This window comes from Chiroxiphia lanceolata, chromosome 5 (genome assembly GCF_009829145.1).
Source record: "Chiroxiphia lanceolata isolate bChiLan1 chromosome 5, bChiLan1.pri, whole genome shotgun sequence".
Classification (NCBI taxonomy): Eukaryota; Metazoa; Chordata; class Aves; order Passeriformes; family Pipridae; genus Chiroxiphia; species Chiroxiphia lanceolata.
In genome coordinates, this window is record NC_045641.1 from 73,466,900 (window position 1) to 73,487,007 (window position 20,108).

Below are 20,108 nucleotides of genomic sequence, written 5' to 3' on the forward strand. Positions count from 1 at the left end.
TACATCTTATGCTCTGATTCAACTCCAGTAAGGAATGTGCACACAGGAGTATTTTGAGATGCCAGAGAAGGAACTGGACTGACGTCTGAAGGTAGTGGAAAAACAATCCTCTACCTTGGTCTTGTAGTTTGACACATGCTTTCAAGTTTGCACACTGTGCACTGAAGTCAAAGGGATAATGTCAGTATGCAGAAATCCATGGAAAGTATGAGACAGCAAAGGCAGGGCTCTGGGGAAAGCTGAGAACCCTAAAATCTACTCAACAAGGAAATTTACTCCCAGCTTTTCATCTAGTACTCATTCATGCTGGAAAAGAGTTAGGTTTCATCTTCTAATACACTGAGCAACTATGTAGCAGAGAGTTTTTTTGATGGCTGTTTCTTGACTGTATATATCATAATATTTATCATAAATCAGCCCTGCCAAGGGCTGCATTCTGAGCACAGCACAACAACAGTGACTCTGAAATCAGAGACTTTGCTGCTCTCCACTTTGATGTCTTTTTGTAATCCATGTGAGTTCAGTGTTTTCACTGATCTTTGCAATTTCTAGCATTGGAAAAGACACCATTCCTTAGGGAAGGCTTGAATGGCACACGCATCTGACACCTGTTATAGGCTGAAATTGTGCACTCTCAGGTGAACACACATCCTCCTTTTTTTCAAAATAAGTGCTAAACACAATGTGGCTCCCAAAGCTTTGGTTATTTTCAATGTATTTTACAGTTTTTCCTCTCAATATAGGGCAGACTGGTTAGAAATTCACTATTATGAGAAAGTTAAGATGAATTAACAAAGGATACAAAACTGACACAAACAAGATGAAGCAGTAAGGACACAATATAAAACTCTAAGCTTTCTGAACCAAGATACTGCAGGCTTATCACACCAACTGACAGAGCACCCATATGGGATTTAACTGATTTAACTTACACATATAAACTTCACACTCTAAGCTGACCATTCTTTACTTTCCTGAGTGTTCCACACAGAGAAATCTTTACTGTGATTGATTACCTCCTCTGGGGAGTAAGTATTAAACAAAAAAAAAAAAAAAAAGAAGGCTCAGACAACAAGAAGACTTGCAGAAACAAGAGACTGAGATTGATGCTGCTGTCACACAGCTCCCAGTTTCTTAATTTATTATGACAGTCTGAGAATCTACCTTCATAGTCGACAGAGACCAAGATTTATTCCACGTTTCTGATTATTTCCCCATACCTAACAAAAAACCTTGGGCCCGTGCTGATTTATACTCTCACTTGTTTCGGTACTTCTCAGATCACACTGGCTTAAGAAAGCAAACATATGGCAAATTAACATGTAAAGAAAGTTATATCTCATTTAAACTCCAGAGATTAATGTGGGGTGACCAAACACTGGAGTACTTTTAAAGGAGGAAACGTTCAGATGCAAGAATAGAAGCAGCAGGTCAAGAAAAGCACCGTGTTCAGATTCCAGCTTCAGAGAGGGCTGGATATCAGACACCTTCCCACTAACCACAGAGAGAATTCCGTATTTTTATTGGATTTTGGAAGATCATCAGAACTAACATATTATAAACCCAACCTGAAACAGAGATTTAATTGAGTTGTGGGATCGCCTGCTACCATTTGCACCATGAAGACTTTCACAAGATACAGGCAATTGAGTAAGAGAAGCAGAAGTTGCATGTAAACATCTAATAAAGAATTGTCTATGGAACATCTACCTCCCAGCTATTCATATTTCCTCAGCACCCAGCCATCAGTCAGAAGAACAATAGTACATGTTCTAAAATACCACAAAGACTGGATACTTTAAATTGCTGTGACGAATCACAGCTGCTATTAATCTAATGTACAGACCAAACAAGACTGATAAAAGATCTGAAACCAGAAATACAGTAAAAATCACTTGGCTGAAGAAATATGTCAGAAATAACTAACTTTCTCTTGCATCTGAAAAATAAAGAACTTTAAAAAACGCATTTTAAGTTTTTCATGCTGAAAGAAGGCATTTGTCACTAAAATGCAGTTTGTTGTGCCATTTGCAGCGTGGATTTTTGGGAATGCACTCACTGCAGCTTGACTGGGGAAGGTTCAGCAGCTAAATACCTCTGGGCTCCTATTTGCAGGGCTCCCCTCATCCCAAAGTTCCTACTCTGCTCCAAGTACCTAATCACTGCAGGAATACAGAACTCATGAAGGTTTAAGCCATACACATACATCTATTGTTAAACCTCGCATTTCAACAGTTTTCATCTAGTCTGTAAACAGATATTTACATTATATACATATAAATACACAGATATTTATATTATATACATTCCCTTTCCCATCTGGGAATCTGGCCTGGGCCCCTCACAGTTAGAGCAGCTCCCAACTCGACCACTGAGCCCTGATCTGAGAGTTTGACCTGACTCTCTTAAAGGCATAAAACAACCACCAACTCCTGAAATTCTGCTCATTTCTAGTGATTCCAGCAAGAAAGAGCTTCAAGATTTACATGATTAACCTTCTCTACAAAAATATCATCATTTTACACGAGTGCTAATAAAAATGAGGAGTTCTGAAAAGAAGGCTATTGGGTGTATTCAACCTTCCTCCAACTGCCAAGGAGCTTGAGATTACCAACCATGAAAAGCTGGCAGGGAATTTATGACTGATAATATTATTAGAGGCCCTGCTAATGTGCTGGAGGAAGACAACACTTAACTGTCAGCTCATCTTTCTGGAACTGGGAAAGAAGGGCAAGGAAAACTGGAGAAGAAGGTCAAAGAAATGGACCCTTTTTCAGCTTCTCTTTAAAAGATTTTTTTTTTTAAATTAAACTAAAAATAACTTTCCAAAAGCTGTTTAGTTTTATATTAAAAATGTTCACATTTAAAAAAAAAAAAATCGATTTGATCTGTTGGGAAACATAAAGAAAAATAAACATCAGTAACAGAAGCATTTGTTTGGAGTTTAAGCAAGCAACACATTGTGCACAGCTGTCTGGAGAAGATGAAAAATCCAGCTAAATTAAAAGGAAGACACTGGTCTCTTTAATCATAGCAGTGATTATGCAATGCTGAGTTATGTACCACTACTTGACATTACACATCTGGGAGCTCTAGAAAGGATTTCTCATCCATTTGCAGCTCTCCTCCCACTTCATGTAGGACTGTCAGATCAGGCCACAATCCCACATCCCAGTGTGAACATTGAAACAACAGGGTAGGAACGGGCAGATTCTGATTTCCAACTGGTTTGGCTTTATTTTGAAAGGAAAACATGGAGCACTGGAACATTCACTGAAAGATGATGAGCAGTATGAGGGGATATACATATATTTAAAGGATGATCTAAAGCCTGAACTCAGTCTTAGAGGTCTTTTCCAACCGAAATGATTCTGTGATTCTCTGTGTGTGTATTCTAATGTTAGTTTTGCCACCTGAGTCAGACTGCAGATTTGTACCACCCAGGCAGGAGTTAAGCCAACATGCCAGGGTTAAAACCTCTTCTCTCTTAAAATAAGCCAACAGATATTAAAGGAGCACTGCAACACAGGCACTTGGGTTTGGATCTTAAGCTCAGACCTCAGAAGAAATGAAATTGTGGGATTTCAAACATGAAGTTTTACAGGGATCTGGGATTCCAAGGTCCATTTTATAACAGGCACCTCGAGGCCTGTGACTCATCTGCCCCTGGTTTGTGTCAGAAGTTTCTCCTTCAGCTGCAGGCTCCCAAATGCTGCAGCTGCTGCTTTGCTTCCCCCACCACAGCTGGCCAAGCAACACCACTCCTGGAGCAGGTTCTGTTGCTCCAGGGAAAGTGTCACCTCTCCTTCCCCACAGGGGTTTCCACATGACTTAGTTGCTCTGTCAAGAAATGCAAAGTAGCATCTGAGGACAGACATATAAAAACCTGATGTCCATTATTGAGGCTGGAAAATGAGGCCTTCTGCCCCAAGCACACCTCCAAGGTTGTGGACACAGCCAGAACTTTGACATTCCCTTCACAGTTGACACTGTGCTTGTGTCTACCACACTGGACATCCATGAAACCTGTAATGCACACTGGTAACTGCATTTCTGGCTGGATTTATAACCAGAAGTTCACTCAGTTTCCCAGGATTCTTCTCAATCAGACACAGGATTAGCTGCTGAAGAACCACGAACTAGGCTGAACCATCAAAACCTAATTCTATAGTTTATCTGCAGGAGGTCTGACACACAAAAGAATCAACTGAGACGACATATTATAGATGTCAAAATTAAGTAATTGCTATTTTTCTGTAAGAGAAACTACAGCTGCATAGAATATCTGAAATAAGAGTGTGTAAGCAGGGATGCAGAAAGGTAAGGATTCTATTTTTGGTGCAGACATTGAGATGCCTCAATCAACCTGTGTGAAGACTGAGAAGTAACTTCATCTGTTTGCCCTAGTTACTCACCTATAAATCAATTAAAATTATACTTTTCCTTACAGGAGTTTCTGAGGACAAATCTATTAGTATTTGTAAGGTATTCATGTATGTTCCTATATTACAGCAATTAATACCAAATAAATAAATAAGTCTCTGAATACATTATAATAGATTTTTTCCTCTATGCTGCTTTGTATCTTTTTTGATACTTTCTAAGAACAGTTTGCAACCACCTTGAGCACACTTACTAATGAGAGAAACATAAAAAGCAGAGGACTTCATGGAACCTGTCCTTATCCTTAGAAAAAAAGAACAGTTAAGATGAGTGCAGCCTGGAAGCAAGAAGTGTTCATGCAAAAAAAAGCAAAGCTTATTCCCTATTAGAAAAGCAACCACCACAAATCAGAGGAAAGGAGAAAATAATATAAAAGAACTTATATTTTAGGAAGAATTCCCTCACACAACAGTCTGCCTCCAGGAGAAAAGGAGACGAGAAGAATTTGGAGGAGCTGCTACGTGGTTTTCTCAAATAAGAACCAACAACCATCAGCTTTTGTTTCTACGTATTTTTCTTGCACACTCTTCATTCCCCATTTTTTTCCCATTCTGATCAGAGAGAGGTGAATTTCAGAAGGCTTGGAACAGCTGGAATATCAGCTGAGCCCTTTGGCAGGGAAGTTCAGGGAAGCAAAACTCTCTGCTTTCTGATCTGAACAGTCCTGGCACTCTCTTCCACTTTCTATTTGCAGATGCTGAATAAATTTGAGAGACTCAGGAATATCAGCAAGAACTGCTTTCAGCAAGGTTTCTAGCAAGCTAAACCCCAAGGTTTAGAAATCCATGATAAAATTCAGAACTCCCTTCCTTGGTGATGCTTCAGACCAACACCCAGCACATAACATCTCCCAGGAAGTTTATTTTTTTATACAGTGGGGGAAACATTAATGTGAGATAATGAGAGTCTTTCAGGAGAAAGGAAAAACAATTCAATGCTCTTTCTGAATTTCCCAGACGGAGTAACCAACGATTGCACTGCCTCATTCACTTCTGCAGAGCTACAAAACCAAACCAGTAAAAATCGAATTCTTGATGACCATTTAATCTTCTTTTTCGTCTTCCCTTCCTTGGAAGAAAACTAGTCCTTTTCTTTCATCTTGTCCATTGATATTCCAGTACAGATTTTACCAGATATCTGAGAACAGACTCCAAATTACTACATTTGGATGGGCAAAGTGTTTGGCAATAATAGGAAGAAGGATCAGTTATGCCATAATTTTTCCTGAAGGTAAAGAGAGAGAATGAAAAGTGACAGCATGACCCAACATATGAAAGGCACAAAGGAAGAAAAAACAATTTATCTCATGGAGAGAAAAATTATCAAGTAAGAAAGAATATCTAGACCAGTGAACTAATTGCTTATAAGAAAACCCCAGATTGGTATTTCATATAAGAAAAGCGAAAACATATTTCTTGACTGGTTTCAAACCTATTGCATGAGACCAAATGTCAGTCTGGCATCCACTGAGCAGAACTTGGAGCAATTTTTGAGAAAGAACTACTTCTATGTCAAGTGATTGCAGCGCTAAAATAAATTATTTTTAGCTAGACAAGGATCTCATCCTATTTGAATACTCTGTGGTGACATTTCATGTTATACTTGAGAAGTTCCTCAATAAAAACACCAAATAAGCCAGGTTCCTGTGAGGACAGTTTGGGGAATTTTCCAGTACAAATTCTAGCCATGAATTCTTAACCAAATTATCTCTTCCCAACAAATAAATGAAGGAAGGAAGGAAGGATGGAAGGAGAAAGAACATTGCTACTAATCCTCTGCAGCATTCTTTGTCTCCTTAAAATCCATAAAAAATAAGTGGTTTGTCAAAAAGCAGGAACAGGTGGAAAAAAGTGGGCTCCTCAAAACTTTAATTCCTTTCAATGGTTAATTTCATCATGGTGAAAGAGAACATTTCTGGAAGAAGCAAACCAATTTCTAAAATTTTATAGAAATTCTTATTTCAATTTGTATGTTTTGGTTTTGATTTAAGATCTCAATGCAACCTCCTAAATCCAGCCAACTGCATTTACATATTTCTGGTTTAAAAAAAACCCAACAAACCCAAAACCCAAGTGGCTGAGTAGAACTTAATGAAAATATCATTAGAAATTTGACTATCTTTGTAGATTTAACCTCTGTGTTTCATGACCAGAGAGCAACAACACAGACAGCAGGTCCCAAAAAAAACCCCCACAGATCTCCTGAATGGTTCATCCTTTACCAGGTCACTCCTTTTGCTGATCATTGTTCAAAAGGTTTTTTCCCTACTGCAACGCAAGTAATTTGGAATTAGAATAAATAAGAGGGGATTTTTATTTTTAAAATTAATGTGTGGCTGCTCTTTGTATAAGAAATACCTCTAGCACAATTAATCATCTGACCACCTCAGACAGAGACAAATAAATCTATTTAGTTCATTCTATAACACATAAAATTTGGAAGTTTGAGTCAAAAGCCTGTAAGTGATCAGGATATATAGTTCTTATGAACAAATACTACTCAGTTTAAAAAGGAACACAGTAGGAAATACATCTACTGAAAGGGTAACCAAATCTTTATTCTGACATTCCAGTTGCTCCACAGCTTCAGTTAGTGCAGGTTGGGGATACTGGACTTCAGTTTTCTGCTTCACTGCCTCATTTCTTGACTTTTGTTGCAAATATCTCAGTTTTTACCACGGTAAAGCTGCTGCCTGACACAGAAAAATATCCCTTTTGCACACTGCTTTATAAACATCACCTTGAAATTAATTTAGGACTGTACCAAAACACTGGTCATTGCATTTTTATTGGGAATATTGAGAAAGAAAGTCTCTAAGCACTGGAATTTAACTAAAAATGATCACCAAGTAAGAAACTGGCCATAGCAATAAAGGTTCATTTCCAGGTAACCGGTGTGAAAATTTTATGACAAAACATATACTTATTCAGCTTATAGGATAAACTCATCCTGTTTAAATCAGAGCAATGGACATGAATAAAAAATACAGATCCTAAAAGCTTCATATATTCCTTAATTTATGTTTATACACCATATCCTAGGAACAGAAAAAAGGGGAGGGGAAGCTCTAAAGATATGACTGGAATTACAAAACTGCAAGAAACAGCCCAAATATATTTCAGGATATTTAATATATTTACCAGATTACTTTTCTTATAAAAAGAAGGCCAAACATCCAGCACGGGCTTCGGTGGTCAGGGTTTTCTTCAGCAATATTAAAGGTGGGATTTAAAGACTTGTTTTGATATGCTGGGATTAAGAGTGACAGCTTTAAGGGTGTGGTCTGAACCAAACTGGGGTGAACTGAAATTTAAATTCAGCATGATCTGGAAACTGAAAACACACCAGATGACAAAATGCAGCGAACAGGTGAGGCCAGAGCCGTAAAATGGGATTTTTTTGGCCAGAATTCAGTACTCACCGAGGCAGTTGTGGCCATCATGGGCCAACATGAACCCGTCATAGCACGTGCACCTGTAGTTGCCTGGGATGTTGATGCACTCGTGGACACAACCCCCGTTGTAGAAGTCATTCTCACACTCATCAATGTCTGAAACACAAGGGGAGGGAAAAAGCAGCTTTTTTTAAAAAAAGAATGCTAAAAATACAGGAAAATTTCTCCAGTTTTTTTTGAATGTATGCACATTCCTAACCTGCCTGTAGACTCGCTGCCTATTGCATCCAACATGTGGTCAGGGAATTTGAATATATACAATTGAAACATATATACTGACTATATCTATCTATCTATCTATCTATTTTGAATATACACAACTGAAAAGCAGCAAGCCAATGTATGGAACACTCCTTCCCAAAATAACTGGAGTGTCATCACAGTAAACAACGATATGCTGTCAAAAATTAAAAACAAACACCTGATTTTGGTACACTTGTTGTAGTTGAAAGGTGGGGGGGTATTTTTTGACTTTAAAGTAAGCAGACAGTGAGTTCAAACACTGGTTTTGTTGTAACAAACAACCATCTGAAACATGCTGTTAATATAGCATGAGAAAAAGGTGTGCCTTTTACAACAAAAGATTGTCTTCCCAAAATAAAAAATAAGCCCAATCATAAATTTCTGTATTAATTCACATACAGGAAGAACCACAAAAAATCCAGTGTTTTAGAAGATATAACAGAAATTTCTATTTTTTGTAATCTGGCCTGTATCTGAAAGAGTATCAAGAGTGATGAGAGGTGCATTCTGCCTAAACTACAAATCCTGTTATCAAACTCCAAAACCACTTCTTCACTCATTCTAGAAAATGCAACACTTTCTTCTTTTTACAGACTGTATTCTGGCTTACACCTGGAACATCAGCATCACAGTCACTGCTGTGAATCATTCAGTGGTGCACATCAGCCAACCAAAAATACATAAATAATTAAAGATGACCTCACAGCTTGATGACTATCAGGCCTAAATTTGTGGTGTGATACACCAAAAACCTCAGCTACTCTCCCTAATTTAGGCAGTGAATGATAAACAGATAAAATTATCTTTTTAGCAACTCACTGGTTAGTATTATCAGAACATTTCAAATGTGTCTTCCATTGCAGAGGTGCTTGACATACTTCTGAATTAGGTTTGTGGGTTTTTTCCCAAGCCTTCCCCCTCGTGTTGGTCCCTCCCAGAAATCCACCTTAAACTCAGAGTAGCCCAGGTCTCCATCCACTTCCCTCCAGCAGTTCTGAAGCCCCCCTTTTACAATCTCCAAGCAGCTTGAAATTACAAATTTGGCTTTATGTGCAAAACCAATCAGCTATTTCATAACTCAGCACTCGGCACTGCAGAAATACGGGAAATAAGAAGCTGGAGGAAGGATCTTCCCCAAAAAATTACCTAAAGGTAAACTTCCTAGTCTTTCAACCACTGTTCTGTTTCAGAAAGTTCTCATCCTTTACTAACAACTTCCATCTATCTATTAATTGCCTTTTTTCAAACAATGTTATTTGTTTAAATAAGCAATGGGAGAGCCTTCAGAAGGGGCAATAAAAGTAAAATCAAAGAAATGTGAAACCTTTTGAATGTCTGCCCCTTATATAATTCTTATTTCTAAAAAGCTGCACTGTGATTTGGAGCACAAGGTGATCGTGTAATATAAATACTTATAATATAAATACTCAAGTTACAGAAGAGGTAATGTAAGAGATAAATAAACCACAAAAATAACAAAAGGAACAGATTCGTTTCATCTCTTTCTCAAGAGTTCGAGTCACAATAAATTTTGCAAAAGGATTAGAAAATTATTTCTCCCTTTTGTACCCCAACAGCTGTACAAAACTAGAGGTGGAACCAAACATCCTAAGTCTTTTTTAGAGCCATACTGTGGGTTTTTTTGTGTTTCTTCCCCCTTCAAAACCACACTGCTGTATAAGAGACTTTCACCTGGCAGGCTGATGGAATTTCTATCTCCACTATTGCCAGCAAAGCAACAAGGGGGTAAGAATGGTGAATTTAACCCTTCTAAAAAAATCAAAACAAAACAGCCCCAAAAAACCAAAACCACAAAAAACTTCCCCACTTCCCTCTAAAAGAAGCAGACAAGAAAACCTCACGAAAAACATTCACAAAGCCTTCAAAGTCCAAATGTTGAACTTTTTTCAAGCCCCTGCTGCCAAGAGAAGAGCAAACAATGTGACCACCACCCCACCCTCTCTTCTCACATACCTGGAGGAAGGTGTATCTTTATTTTTAAAGAGTGCCTCAGTGAAAGTGTGGATCATCTATAATTTATGGACAGAATATTACACCTGACGTGCCAGGATAAGGCTTCCTTAGAAAGCTTAATACAGAGTAAAAGCAACAGGGGTACATTTAAACATACAAAATCTGCAAGCTTGCTCTTAATTTTGCCTATTGTAAAACTCAAAATTTCCTTTTGGGGAGGTCATATCCTCTTACTCTTTTTTTCCTGTAATTGATAGAATTGGGTCTATCAATCTGGACTCCAAACACCTCTAACTCAGAAAGCAAACTCTCCTTCCTAAATTTGTAGCTTCAACTACCCTTAACATTTTTAGCAGGTGATCACTTAATAACTGTCTTTCACCGTGAAGGCATTACCATAACAAGAGAAAAAAAAAGAAATGTTGCCATCCAACTATGAAATTGTCTCAAAGGGAAACCTAAGGTTTTATCCACACTGGCAAAACACTTCCATAGTTTTCAACCCAGTAAATTCTGGCCGTTCAGACAGGGAACTTGGGGTGTTTAGTGAAGAAATCACCTTAAAATTGAGAAATCACCTTAAATTGCAAATGTATTGAAATCTCTAAGAGGAATTTAATTTCATATGCTATTACAGTGGCAGGAATTACAGGAGTCCTGGAGAAGAATTAGATGCACCAAAATTATTAAGAAGGTGTAGGGCCACTTAAAATAATGTCAATATTCTGCAAAGAATCTACCTGGGCTTAGTGTGCTCTTAGTGCTTAATTTACAATCCCTGTATATTGAGATACAGGGATTTTGTTTTGAATTTGTTTTCTTTAAGTGACACAATTCTTTTTCAGTCTGGTGGGATGTGTATGTACCTTATGCATACTGGGGTTGGCTCTTCTTTCATTATGAGAGGTGACACTGACACTCCCCCAGAAATTTGTTTAATTTGTGTTTTTTTGCAACAAAGAGATGGCACTCTCAGAAGTTCTCCCAAGGCCACCCTGCAGAGAAGCAGCTCTTCCAGGGGCACACACAACTTGGCTAAGAAATGTTCAAAATGAAAGCAAGAATCAAACTCTTCTGCTTCCAGTATCAGAGTATTTCATCTGTTTCAGCAGAGAACAGAAGACACATCAGCATGCAATAAGTAATGTCCAAAACACAAACCAACAGTAAAACAGTGAGGGAAATGCTGGTTCCCACTTTGCCTGAACATTTCAGTGCCACGAAATTTACTGTGTGCTAATCATCTCTTCCAAGCAGCAACAAGCTTTGCTAGAAGGTGGCACAGAACTTATGCCAAGAAAGTAAAAAGTCCACCTCCAGCAAAATTCATCCCCACAGTTGCAATTCATTAAGTTCCTGCATGTCCCAAAATCATTACAACACACGGAACAAAATTTGTCAGCACAGCCACAGATGATTGTGGGCAGAGCTACTGAAATCAAAGCAAATGTCTGCAGGAGCTGATGAATTTTGGAGGAGTGTCACAGCTCAAGTGTCACAGAAGCCTTATGGCATCGACATGCAAAATAAAGAATGGCTGAGGCCTGGAAATCCATGAGCCACATACAGCTTTTAGTGTTGAATTCCACAGATTTCCACAGAAAATGGGAAAGTGTGCATTGGCACGATTTTTATCTTGGCATCTGTCAAGGCCACAGATCCCAACACTCACAATGCAAGAGAAGATGTTCAAAAAGGGGGGGTGGGATTGAGTAAAATCTGAGCCCATTTTAAAGAATTTCTTGACTAGTAAATACAAGGGAGAGGTCTGGAGCTAATTTACTAAACAAAAACTTCAACTGACTTTGAAAGGAGTAATTGATGCACTTGGACATTTTAAAATAAATAGCCAAAGAAAGCTGTCTGCCCACATCGGTTGCTTCTAATTTAGAGAGCCACAAACAAAAGTCAGCACACAGGTATATTCTGCAGATGTGGAATATCTCCTGAAGAAGCTGGATCCATTAAATAGCCAGAAAAATAAATAATAAAGTCTTTGTAAGTTCATCCTGATGGATAAATCCACATATTTCTTCAGCATCTGAAGAAAAAAATATTTTGGTGTTCATCCTTATCTGGAAAGTACAGTGAAAGAGGGACTATGGAGACATTAAATCAGAAATTAAGTGACATGCACACTGACAAAAATACAAACAAGTTTAAGTCCTGGATCCCAATCAGATCAGCATCTTATTCTTCTTAATGACTGTAAAAGCCATTAAAATAGGTAAAAATCACATGGGGATCTTTATATTTACTGTTTCTTTGGCAGATTCCGCATTTAATATACTTCCAGCAGATATACAACACACACTGGACAACCTGAACCCCTGGTATTCGCATTTCTCATATCAAGTTGCACTTTCCTTAAGAAGGGAACCAGTTCCAGACCTAAAGGCCAGGATTTTGGTTATGTGCAGGCCAAATTTGCCAGCAGTTCAGCAAGGTGACACTCCAATGATCAGATTCTCCTGAAGGGTTCAGCACCAGCACATTTCCAAATGTTCAGAAGTATCTGGAGTCCACTCAGCTCGACCCTTAAAATTTGAAAGAACTGACTCAGCCTGATGGATGGAGGATCAGGTGGGAAAATGATATTCCTGCTGAAACACCACCTCTCTCTGAGTTCTGTGGTATCAGAATTCAGCTTTTACTCCCAGTCCACATTTTATGAAGAAAATGCTGACATATCAAGACTCATTCAATTTTTCTACTCCAAAGAAAACCTTCATCTCAGAGTAAAGCCCATTTCTGAAAAATCCCTTTCCATGGAAAGCTTCTTAAATTAAAATCTATCATTTGTCACATCCAGTTCTTCCTGACATACTTTTCTGACTCATAAATGTTCACATCTTTATTCTTTAGATGCTGTGACCTCGGGAACGTTACACTCTAATGAATCAGAGGAACACAGAGTGCAGTTTTTACAGCTTTCCAGTTGCCATGATGTTTTCAAGACCCTTGTGCCAAAGAAAACTGTAAAATTTGATAGCCATTAGGACCAGTCTAAGAGGCAAGGTCAAGGGTGGGCAGGCTGGGAACAGGGGAAAATCAGAACAAGCAGCCTGATGTTTCTCAGTGGAGAAAGAAAAAGAACAGGTCCAATACGTTGTTTAGCACGAGTTTTTTATTCAGTATAAATCCCTCCAGAGCCTTTCCACCATGGGCACTGCCTCTCCCATGTTTTTCCCATTAGTGCATCCACAAAGAACAACAAAAAATCAATTTTACAACTTCCTTCAAAAATGTCACAAACCCCTGTTTTCCAGCATTAAACCAGCACTAAAATGAAAATGCCATGGCAGCTCAGTGGAGATGATCTGGATGCAATCTGTGGTATTGTTGTGCTGTTTTTCTGGAAGCCATTTTATACAGTTTCCAGAAAAGCTCAAGTTTTCTGTAGCAGCTTTATTTGTTTCCTTTTCTTCTGTGATGGCTAAGCACAAAGTTCATCATGCTTTGTACCTTGTTAAAGTACTTGTCTGAAAAAAGGAGGGGGAAATGGAATACAAACCAAGCTGTGGAGAGGTTTGTGCAGCTGGTTAAACAGCACACACATTTTTAAAGTATGAACAGTCCTATATTCAGAACTATCTTGCCTAAAAGCATTTAGGATACACTTGAAAGACATCATCTATCACTGGCTGTATAATATGACTTTACTTTCTATTAATATTTTAATATTAGGTTTAATATTTGTGCTCTAACCCCAATTACTAATTCATAACTTCAGAGAAAGCACAGAGACACCCATTGTTGATCCCTATTTTGCCCTGTGTCTGAATTTTTTTCCTATTATTACACTGAGCACAGGAAACATGAATCAAATTTTCAAGTCCCACAGAGGAAGGGTGGCCTTCAAGAGTCACCTTCACTGCTTGGAAAAAAAACCCCAAACAACAAACAGACAAGTTTTTAGACACACAAATCCTTCTCTAAGAAGGCAATGAAGTGCATGAACTGAGTTTACTGGCTGCAGAAAACGCAGGTGTGTTTAGCACTTGTTATTTTCCAAGTTTATGATCTTCAAGTATTGTGTAGCAGACACAGAGAATTAAAGAATCCCATAAAGAGTCACATTTAAAGATTCCAGACACATCAAGCAGCCAGTGCTGTGAACTGAATTCAGCTGCCTCAGCTCACTGTTAAACAGGGCAATAGATAATGAAAGTCCAAGTTGAATGGCTTTATTTTACATTTTTGGTGAATGACCTTCACATTCTTCATCCACTGATAAGAAATATGGTCTCTAAAGACTCCCTTCCTTATATTTTTCTAAAATTCACCTTCCCTTCCTCAGTTTCCTGTCTCTGTTCTCTTCCCTGTGCATTTCCCTCCTCATTTAAACTCCTAGTTCAAAGAGTCAGAAGAACATTTTTAATGGCTGGACACTGATGAGCTCATCAGACTGACAGTAGACAAAGGAATGTACCCCTTTATTCATCCTCTCAGGTATTCCTGCTTCAGTGTACACGAACTTTGCCAATGGAAAGTTATCACTGAAGAACAGGAGAATAAACAAGACTTAAAAATATATATTAAAAATAACATATAAACTGAAAGCTGAGATTTGGTACCCTTTGCCAGCCACCTAAATACTCTATACAGTCATACATAACACTCCAGGGGCAGGAATGGAGATCAAATAAATCACAGAATCATATCACAGAATATTATAAGTTGGGGAGGACCCACAAGAATCATCGAGTCCCACACGTGACATGGAACACTTCACTCAGGATCTTACCTTATGGAGGTTTGGACAAGTCTTCCCACTGTATTAACATTAGGTTTATATAGTGGGAGGTTTTTTGGGGTGTCTAAAACCTTTGGATAGCTCGAGTCATTTATGGGAAAAAAAAAATAATTAAGCAGAGTTCTTTCCCTAGGGAACAATATGTTTTCTATTCATGTATCTGACTATTATCCCTATGTGTCATTTGCCACCTCAGCCAGCACAATGCAATCTTATCATTCATAGCAAATATTTTTCCAGACAAATCCCAAATTATTGTTATCCTGCATTAATCATCTTGAACCCCTGATTGGAGTTTGCTGCGGTTTGACATTTGTCTTAATTGATATTTAAACAGATTGGCTGCAAGTTCTTTGAACTGCTAGTGAGATACCCAAATAAAGATGGATACCTGCAGAGCCCAGAGCAGTTTTAGAGTCTGTCTTTATTTAGTAGCTGCCATGCCCGACAAGCTCAAGCAGAGAGATTTCCTGTTCACAAGCTGTTCTCAATGTGAAACATGACATTTGACAGCATTTTTCCCACCACTTCTAAATCACAGCCATTTCCACCCTGATTCCCCTCTTTTAATATAATGGGAAATGTTTGATTACACATCTAATCTTCAAAGTTCTTGGGTATCTAATGGGGGAGTATTTTTGTGCACCTTACTGCCTCCTAATGATAATCATTTCAGTAAGTCCTGGCAGGAGGTTGTTCCTGGATCTTTTAGTTGAAAAATGCACCTATAAATTTAGAGGTAGAGGTTTAAAGCAGTGAAATTAGCTCACTGATACAGACATAATTCCACTACTTTTTTTCCAGACTCTGCAGGCACCTCATTCTCAGATTCTGCAACCTCCCTCTGCATTTCATTTTTAAATGTGTGTCCACTGACAAAGGGAAACAACCCCAAGCATCGATTCTAAAGTAAATCTCTTTATTACATGTCAGTGAATGAGTACTAACTTATTTTTTGTGACCCTTGATGTGGGGGAACAGGTTTGTAAAATAAAGGGCTTCCTGTCATCCTGTATCACTTGGTCAAACTTCCTGCATTGTAAGGGACACGTATCAGATATCAATTTTATCAGCTCACCTGTTCAGGGCTGCCTTTCATTTCAACATTTACTGAAGTCATGCAGCTACTTCTAAACATAACACACAGGGAAACCATGAATTTGTGTCCCCTGACAATGCCAGACCAACACTTATGAAGCCCAAGAAACCAACTCTGCTTATTATTTTCTCACCTGCTCCCTGAATGCAGACAAATTCACAGCATCCCTCAACAGCATCTTTCACGAAGTGAAGGCCTCCCAGCATTTTGGGTTTGCATAACTATGTTTATTTTTGCTGTAAATAGTTTTTCTAACTACAGAAATGTTTATTTGCACTAGGAAGGTCTACGTGATGGTGAAAAAGCTATAACACACACAGAATGCACGGAAAAATGGTCATTAAAACTCAGTGAAACAGAAGTTCCCTCACACTTCGTGGAAATTAAAACTCAGAGCACCCTTGGCAAGAGGAATGGACTAATATCAGCATGTTTCCTAACTGCCAACATTAATCATTTCAATTACACTTTCCTTATCCAGCAGATAGTCCTGGGGATGCTTATTTTCCTTCTCTTTTCCGTGGTGTGTACTGATAGTAGGTCTTAAAAAATTTTTCAGTGCTCCAGCCTAGATCCAGATGCATTATAGTTAGTATATAATGTTTTCAGGAGTGGCAAGTATTGATTTTTCTTGTGAGTCCCTTGCTGGGCTGTGGGTACTCACCATTTTTAAGAAACAAACTGTAAAATTGAGATGGTCCTACATTAAACCATATGAGCTTGATATATTCACTTCAAAAAGATCTGAGAAGATTAAATTGAATAGAAATCAGATCAAAGATTTACAATATATTTTTTTTTTAATCTGACACAGGCTTACAAAAAGCTCAAAGCCATTTTTGTCCATCATCCTCCAGCTCTCTGCATCATATAAAAGGTGAAAAGGTTACTAGGCTACAGATTTTGTTACCATGCCAGAGTTTGGGATGATCAAGTCACATTTTGCTCCTGTAATGACAAATTGAACTTGTTACAGATCTGTGTTTCAGAATACCCCCTCTCAGTAAGTTAAACCTCACCAAAGCTGTGATGATAATGACCATACCCTAATTATGAGCACACACAAGCACTGCCCCCAACAGCTCCCAGCTCTAAGAGCTGCCTCCGCCAGAAGTCAGGGAATTTGGGCACTGTACAATCAGGAAACGTGGAGCTGTTTTCAGGATGCCAAAACACTTGGCAGGCTCAGAATTCTGGCACAGCCTCTCAGCTCCTTAACAACAATTCTGTCCCCACAATGTGCAAAGTACCTGCCGTGCAGTTTGCTTGGGTGTGCAGATGGAATGTTTCCCATGTTTTGAAAGCCTGGCCCCGGCCAGTATCAACAAGAAGCCCTGGCTGTTGTTGTAGTAGATCAATGCAAAAGGGTTTTATTTGCAAACAAATCCTACTCTGATGTAATTTTTGGATTCCAGCTATTTCACTCCTGGAACAAAGAACCCCGTCCTACTGATACATGCTGACAATTATAAAATTTTAATCACAGGGGAGAGTGCATCAGTTAGGATGCAGGGTCTCCTTAGTCTTCTAAAAGGCCATGCAGAAATTACTCTTGTGAGCCAGAGCTCTATTTATCACCAGAGACAAACAATCTCAGAGAAAATCTATCTAACAGTGGTAAGCAGCCTTTTGGGTTTGACCTTTGGATGTGTACCCACTGCCCAGAGAGGACAGAGATGTACAGACAGTGAATATTAATGCAACCCACTCGTTTTTCCTACATCATTACCTTTTACAGACTCTCAAAATGTTGCATGGAGTCTCTGACCACTAGAGAAGAAAGCAATGGCAGAGCATCTCTGAACAGGAATTTAGGAATTTACACACTTATCTTGGTGAGAGTTAGATGAAGCCAGGCTGCACAAACACCTACTTCCCAGAGAGGGAAATCCAGGAAAAGTGGTGAGGATGAAATTTAAAATTCAAACCCACAATTGCTGACCTGTGAATCATCAAATATTTTCATTTACAAGCTGTGCTTACATCTGATGTTTGGACAAGAAAGGAAGATAAAGCAAACAGATGCAATTTTGGCTTTGCCAAGAAAAATTAGACATTTCTGCTCCAGTGTTCAAATATCCTGTACTAGAAAGTACACACAGCTTCCATTAATGCTCTTCAGTGGAAAAAGAGTGCAAGTGCAGATATGGAAACAGTAATGGGGGCATTTGCTGTAAATTGAAGAGTTTCCATACTCATAGCCTGGAAATTTTCCTGTGGTAATTTTTTGTTATTATATATGTTTGTTATATTGGGGAGAACTTTAGGTAGAAACAACCAAAGAACACCTACAACTCCTGTGCACTATTCAAATAATACTTTTTGAATATTATTCACAGAATGCACCATAAAAAGCCAAGCAGTGTACAACTCCAGTAGATCTCCTCCCCAACAGCAGAGGGATAAAAGTGGGTAAGTTTATATAAATATTTCTTTAGTCCTGTAAACTTATTCCCAATACTCTCATTTAGATGGTTTCTCATGAGAAGCCTTTCACAACAAAGCTATTTTATTATGCACAGATAAGCAATCTGCAGCAATATCTTGCCTAAAGACTTGATTAACAACCCAATAAACCGTTTGGGTTGGCTTTTTTTTTTTTTAATTGGACAGTACAGCCAATATAAGACTAGAGATGAGAGATGTCACTTTTTGAAATGCTCTTGATGAATTCCCCATGCTTCTTCCTCTCTCCCCTCTTTCTAGACAATCCCTCTTTTAGAAATACAATGAATATACACCAGTATAGTCCTAAGATACATAAACAGAAGTCCAGGAAGAGAGCACACTACAACATCCTTGCTTATCCATTGAAAAAAGGGTGTCAAGGCCTGATTATTTAACTCACCCATGAATAACACAGGACTTCACCCTCAGCAACAGACTCAAAAATGAAATCATGGGATTATGGGTGTTTAGCCACGGCACCTGGTTTAACACTGCAGCCATCTAAAGTCAGCTTAAACATCCAGGTCAAGCTTTTCAAAGTACCTATTAATTTTTCACAAATGACCTGAGAGTCCTTGAGAACTGACATTCAAGAAGGTCTGTCCATCTCCATGACTGGCACAAGTGACTTTTTACAGAATTTACTTCCAAGTGCACATAAAGGTCTAACAGACTTGGTGTAAAGGATTTTTAATTTGTATTTGGTTTATGCCAGCAGGCAGTGCAGTTGCTGGAATTAAAAGCAATGTGAATTAAATACAGGTATGATCACACAGTTCAGCAGTGCTTCCTGAACACGATGCACTAAGAAAAATCTCGAGTCTGAGTTCTAAGAAAATAGAGTTTAAAAAAATCAGCTCTCTCCTAAAATAAAGTTGTGGGAAGTTGATTTTTTTTTTTTTTTTGCCTTTAACTATATACCTGTGATGGAGAGGTAGGGGCCTATTTTAAATTAAAGAACAGAAATGTAAAACTGGGACTGGGAGGATGAATTTCACATGGCAGCTTAAAAATCCCCCATCCTGGTTAAATTCACAAGTACAGAATCTTTTTCACTAATTTTTAATGGACTTTGAACCTCCCAGCTGCAGGTTCCTTGGCCCCGGTACACCTCACCCAGCTTTACACACCTCCACTGGAGATCTCCCCATCTCTTTACTTTCAGGACACGACTTATCCAACCTTTTTTTTGCCTCCAGTAACACAAGGCAAACTGCACTAAGGAAATTTCTCTCCATCAACTATAAAGGGAAAATAAAGCAATTTAAGTGTAGTGATCTGTACTACTGAGTCCCATCTTGGCAGAGATGAAATGCACCCTTTGTGCTCTTCAGATACCCTTGAAATGAAGAGAAACTCTGTCCCTATCCCAAATGCTCAACACACAGAGCCAGGACCTGCCTCCCTCCCAGTATAATAGACTTTATTTTTACTGAAAGTTAGGTCTCTGAAAGGAGTGCAATGACCAAAACCAACTGTCTGACCACAGCTTGGATGTTAAAATAAATTAATTATGAGGGCATGTTATTAATGGCTGTAATGTGCCTGATGTTTGTATTGCTACAAGCTAATGTTTGTATTGATTCACATATTAATTTTGTAACTTTTGACCCCAGAAAACTTTTAAAACAAAGGGCAGCAATGAGTTTTCAAATTACCCCAGGAAAAGTAAAGTAATCCCACCCCCTACC

General features: G+C 38.5%; 1 protein-coding gene across 3 annotated transcripts in view; it reads right to left on the reverse strand.

Annotated features, from left to right (window-relative positions):
- Window positions 1–20,108, reverse strand: part of SCUBE1 (signal peptide, CUB domain and EGF like domain containing 1) — a 175,972-nt gene that overhangs the window by 140,454 nt on the left and 15,410 nt on the right. For all 3 annotated transcript variants that reach the window (XM_032687259.1, XM_032687258.1, XM_032687257.1), the window contains exon 3: window positions 7,865–7,993. In XM_032687259.1, the coding sequence (XP_032543150.1) occupies window positions 7,865–7,993 (129 nt within the window). The remainder of the gene's footprint in view (window positions 1–7,864; window positions 7,994–20,108) is intronic.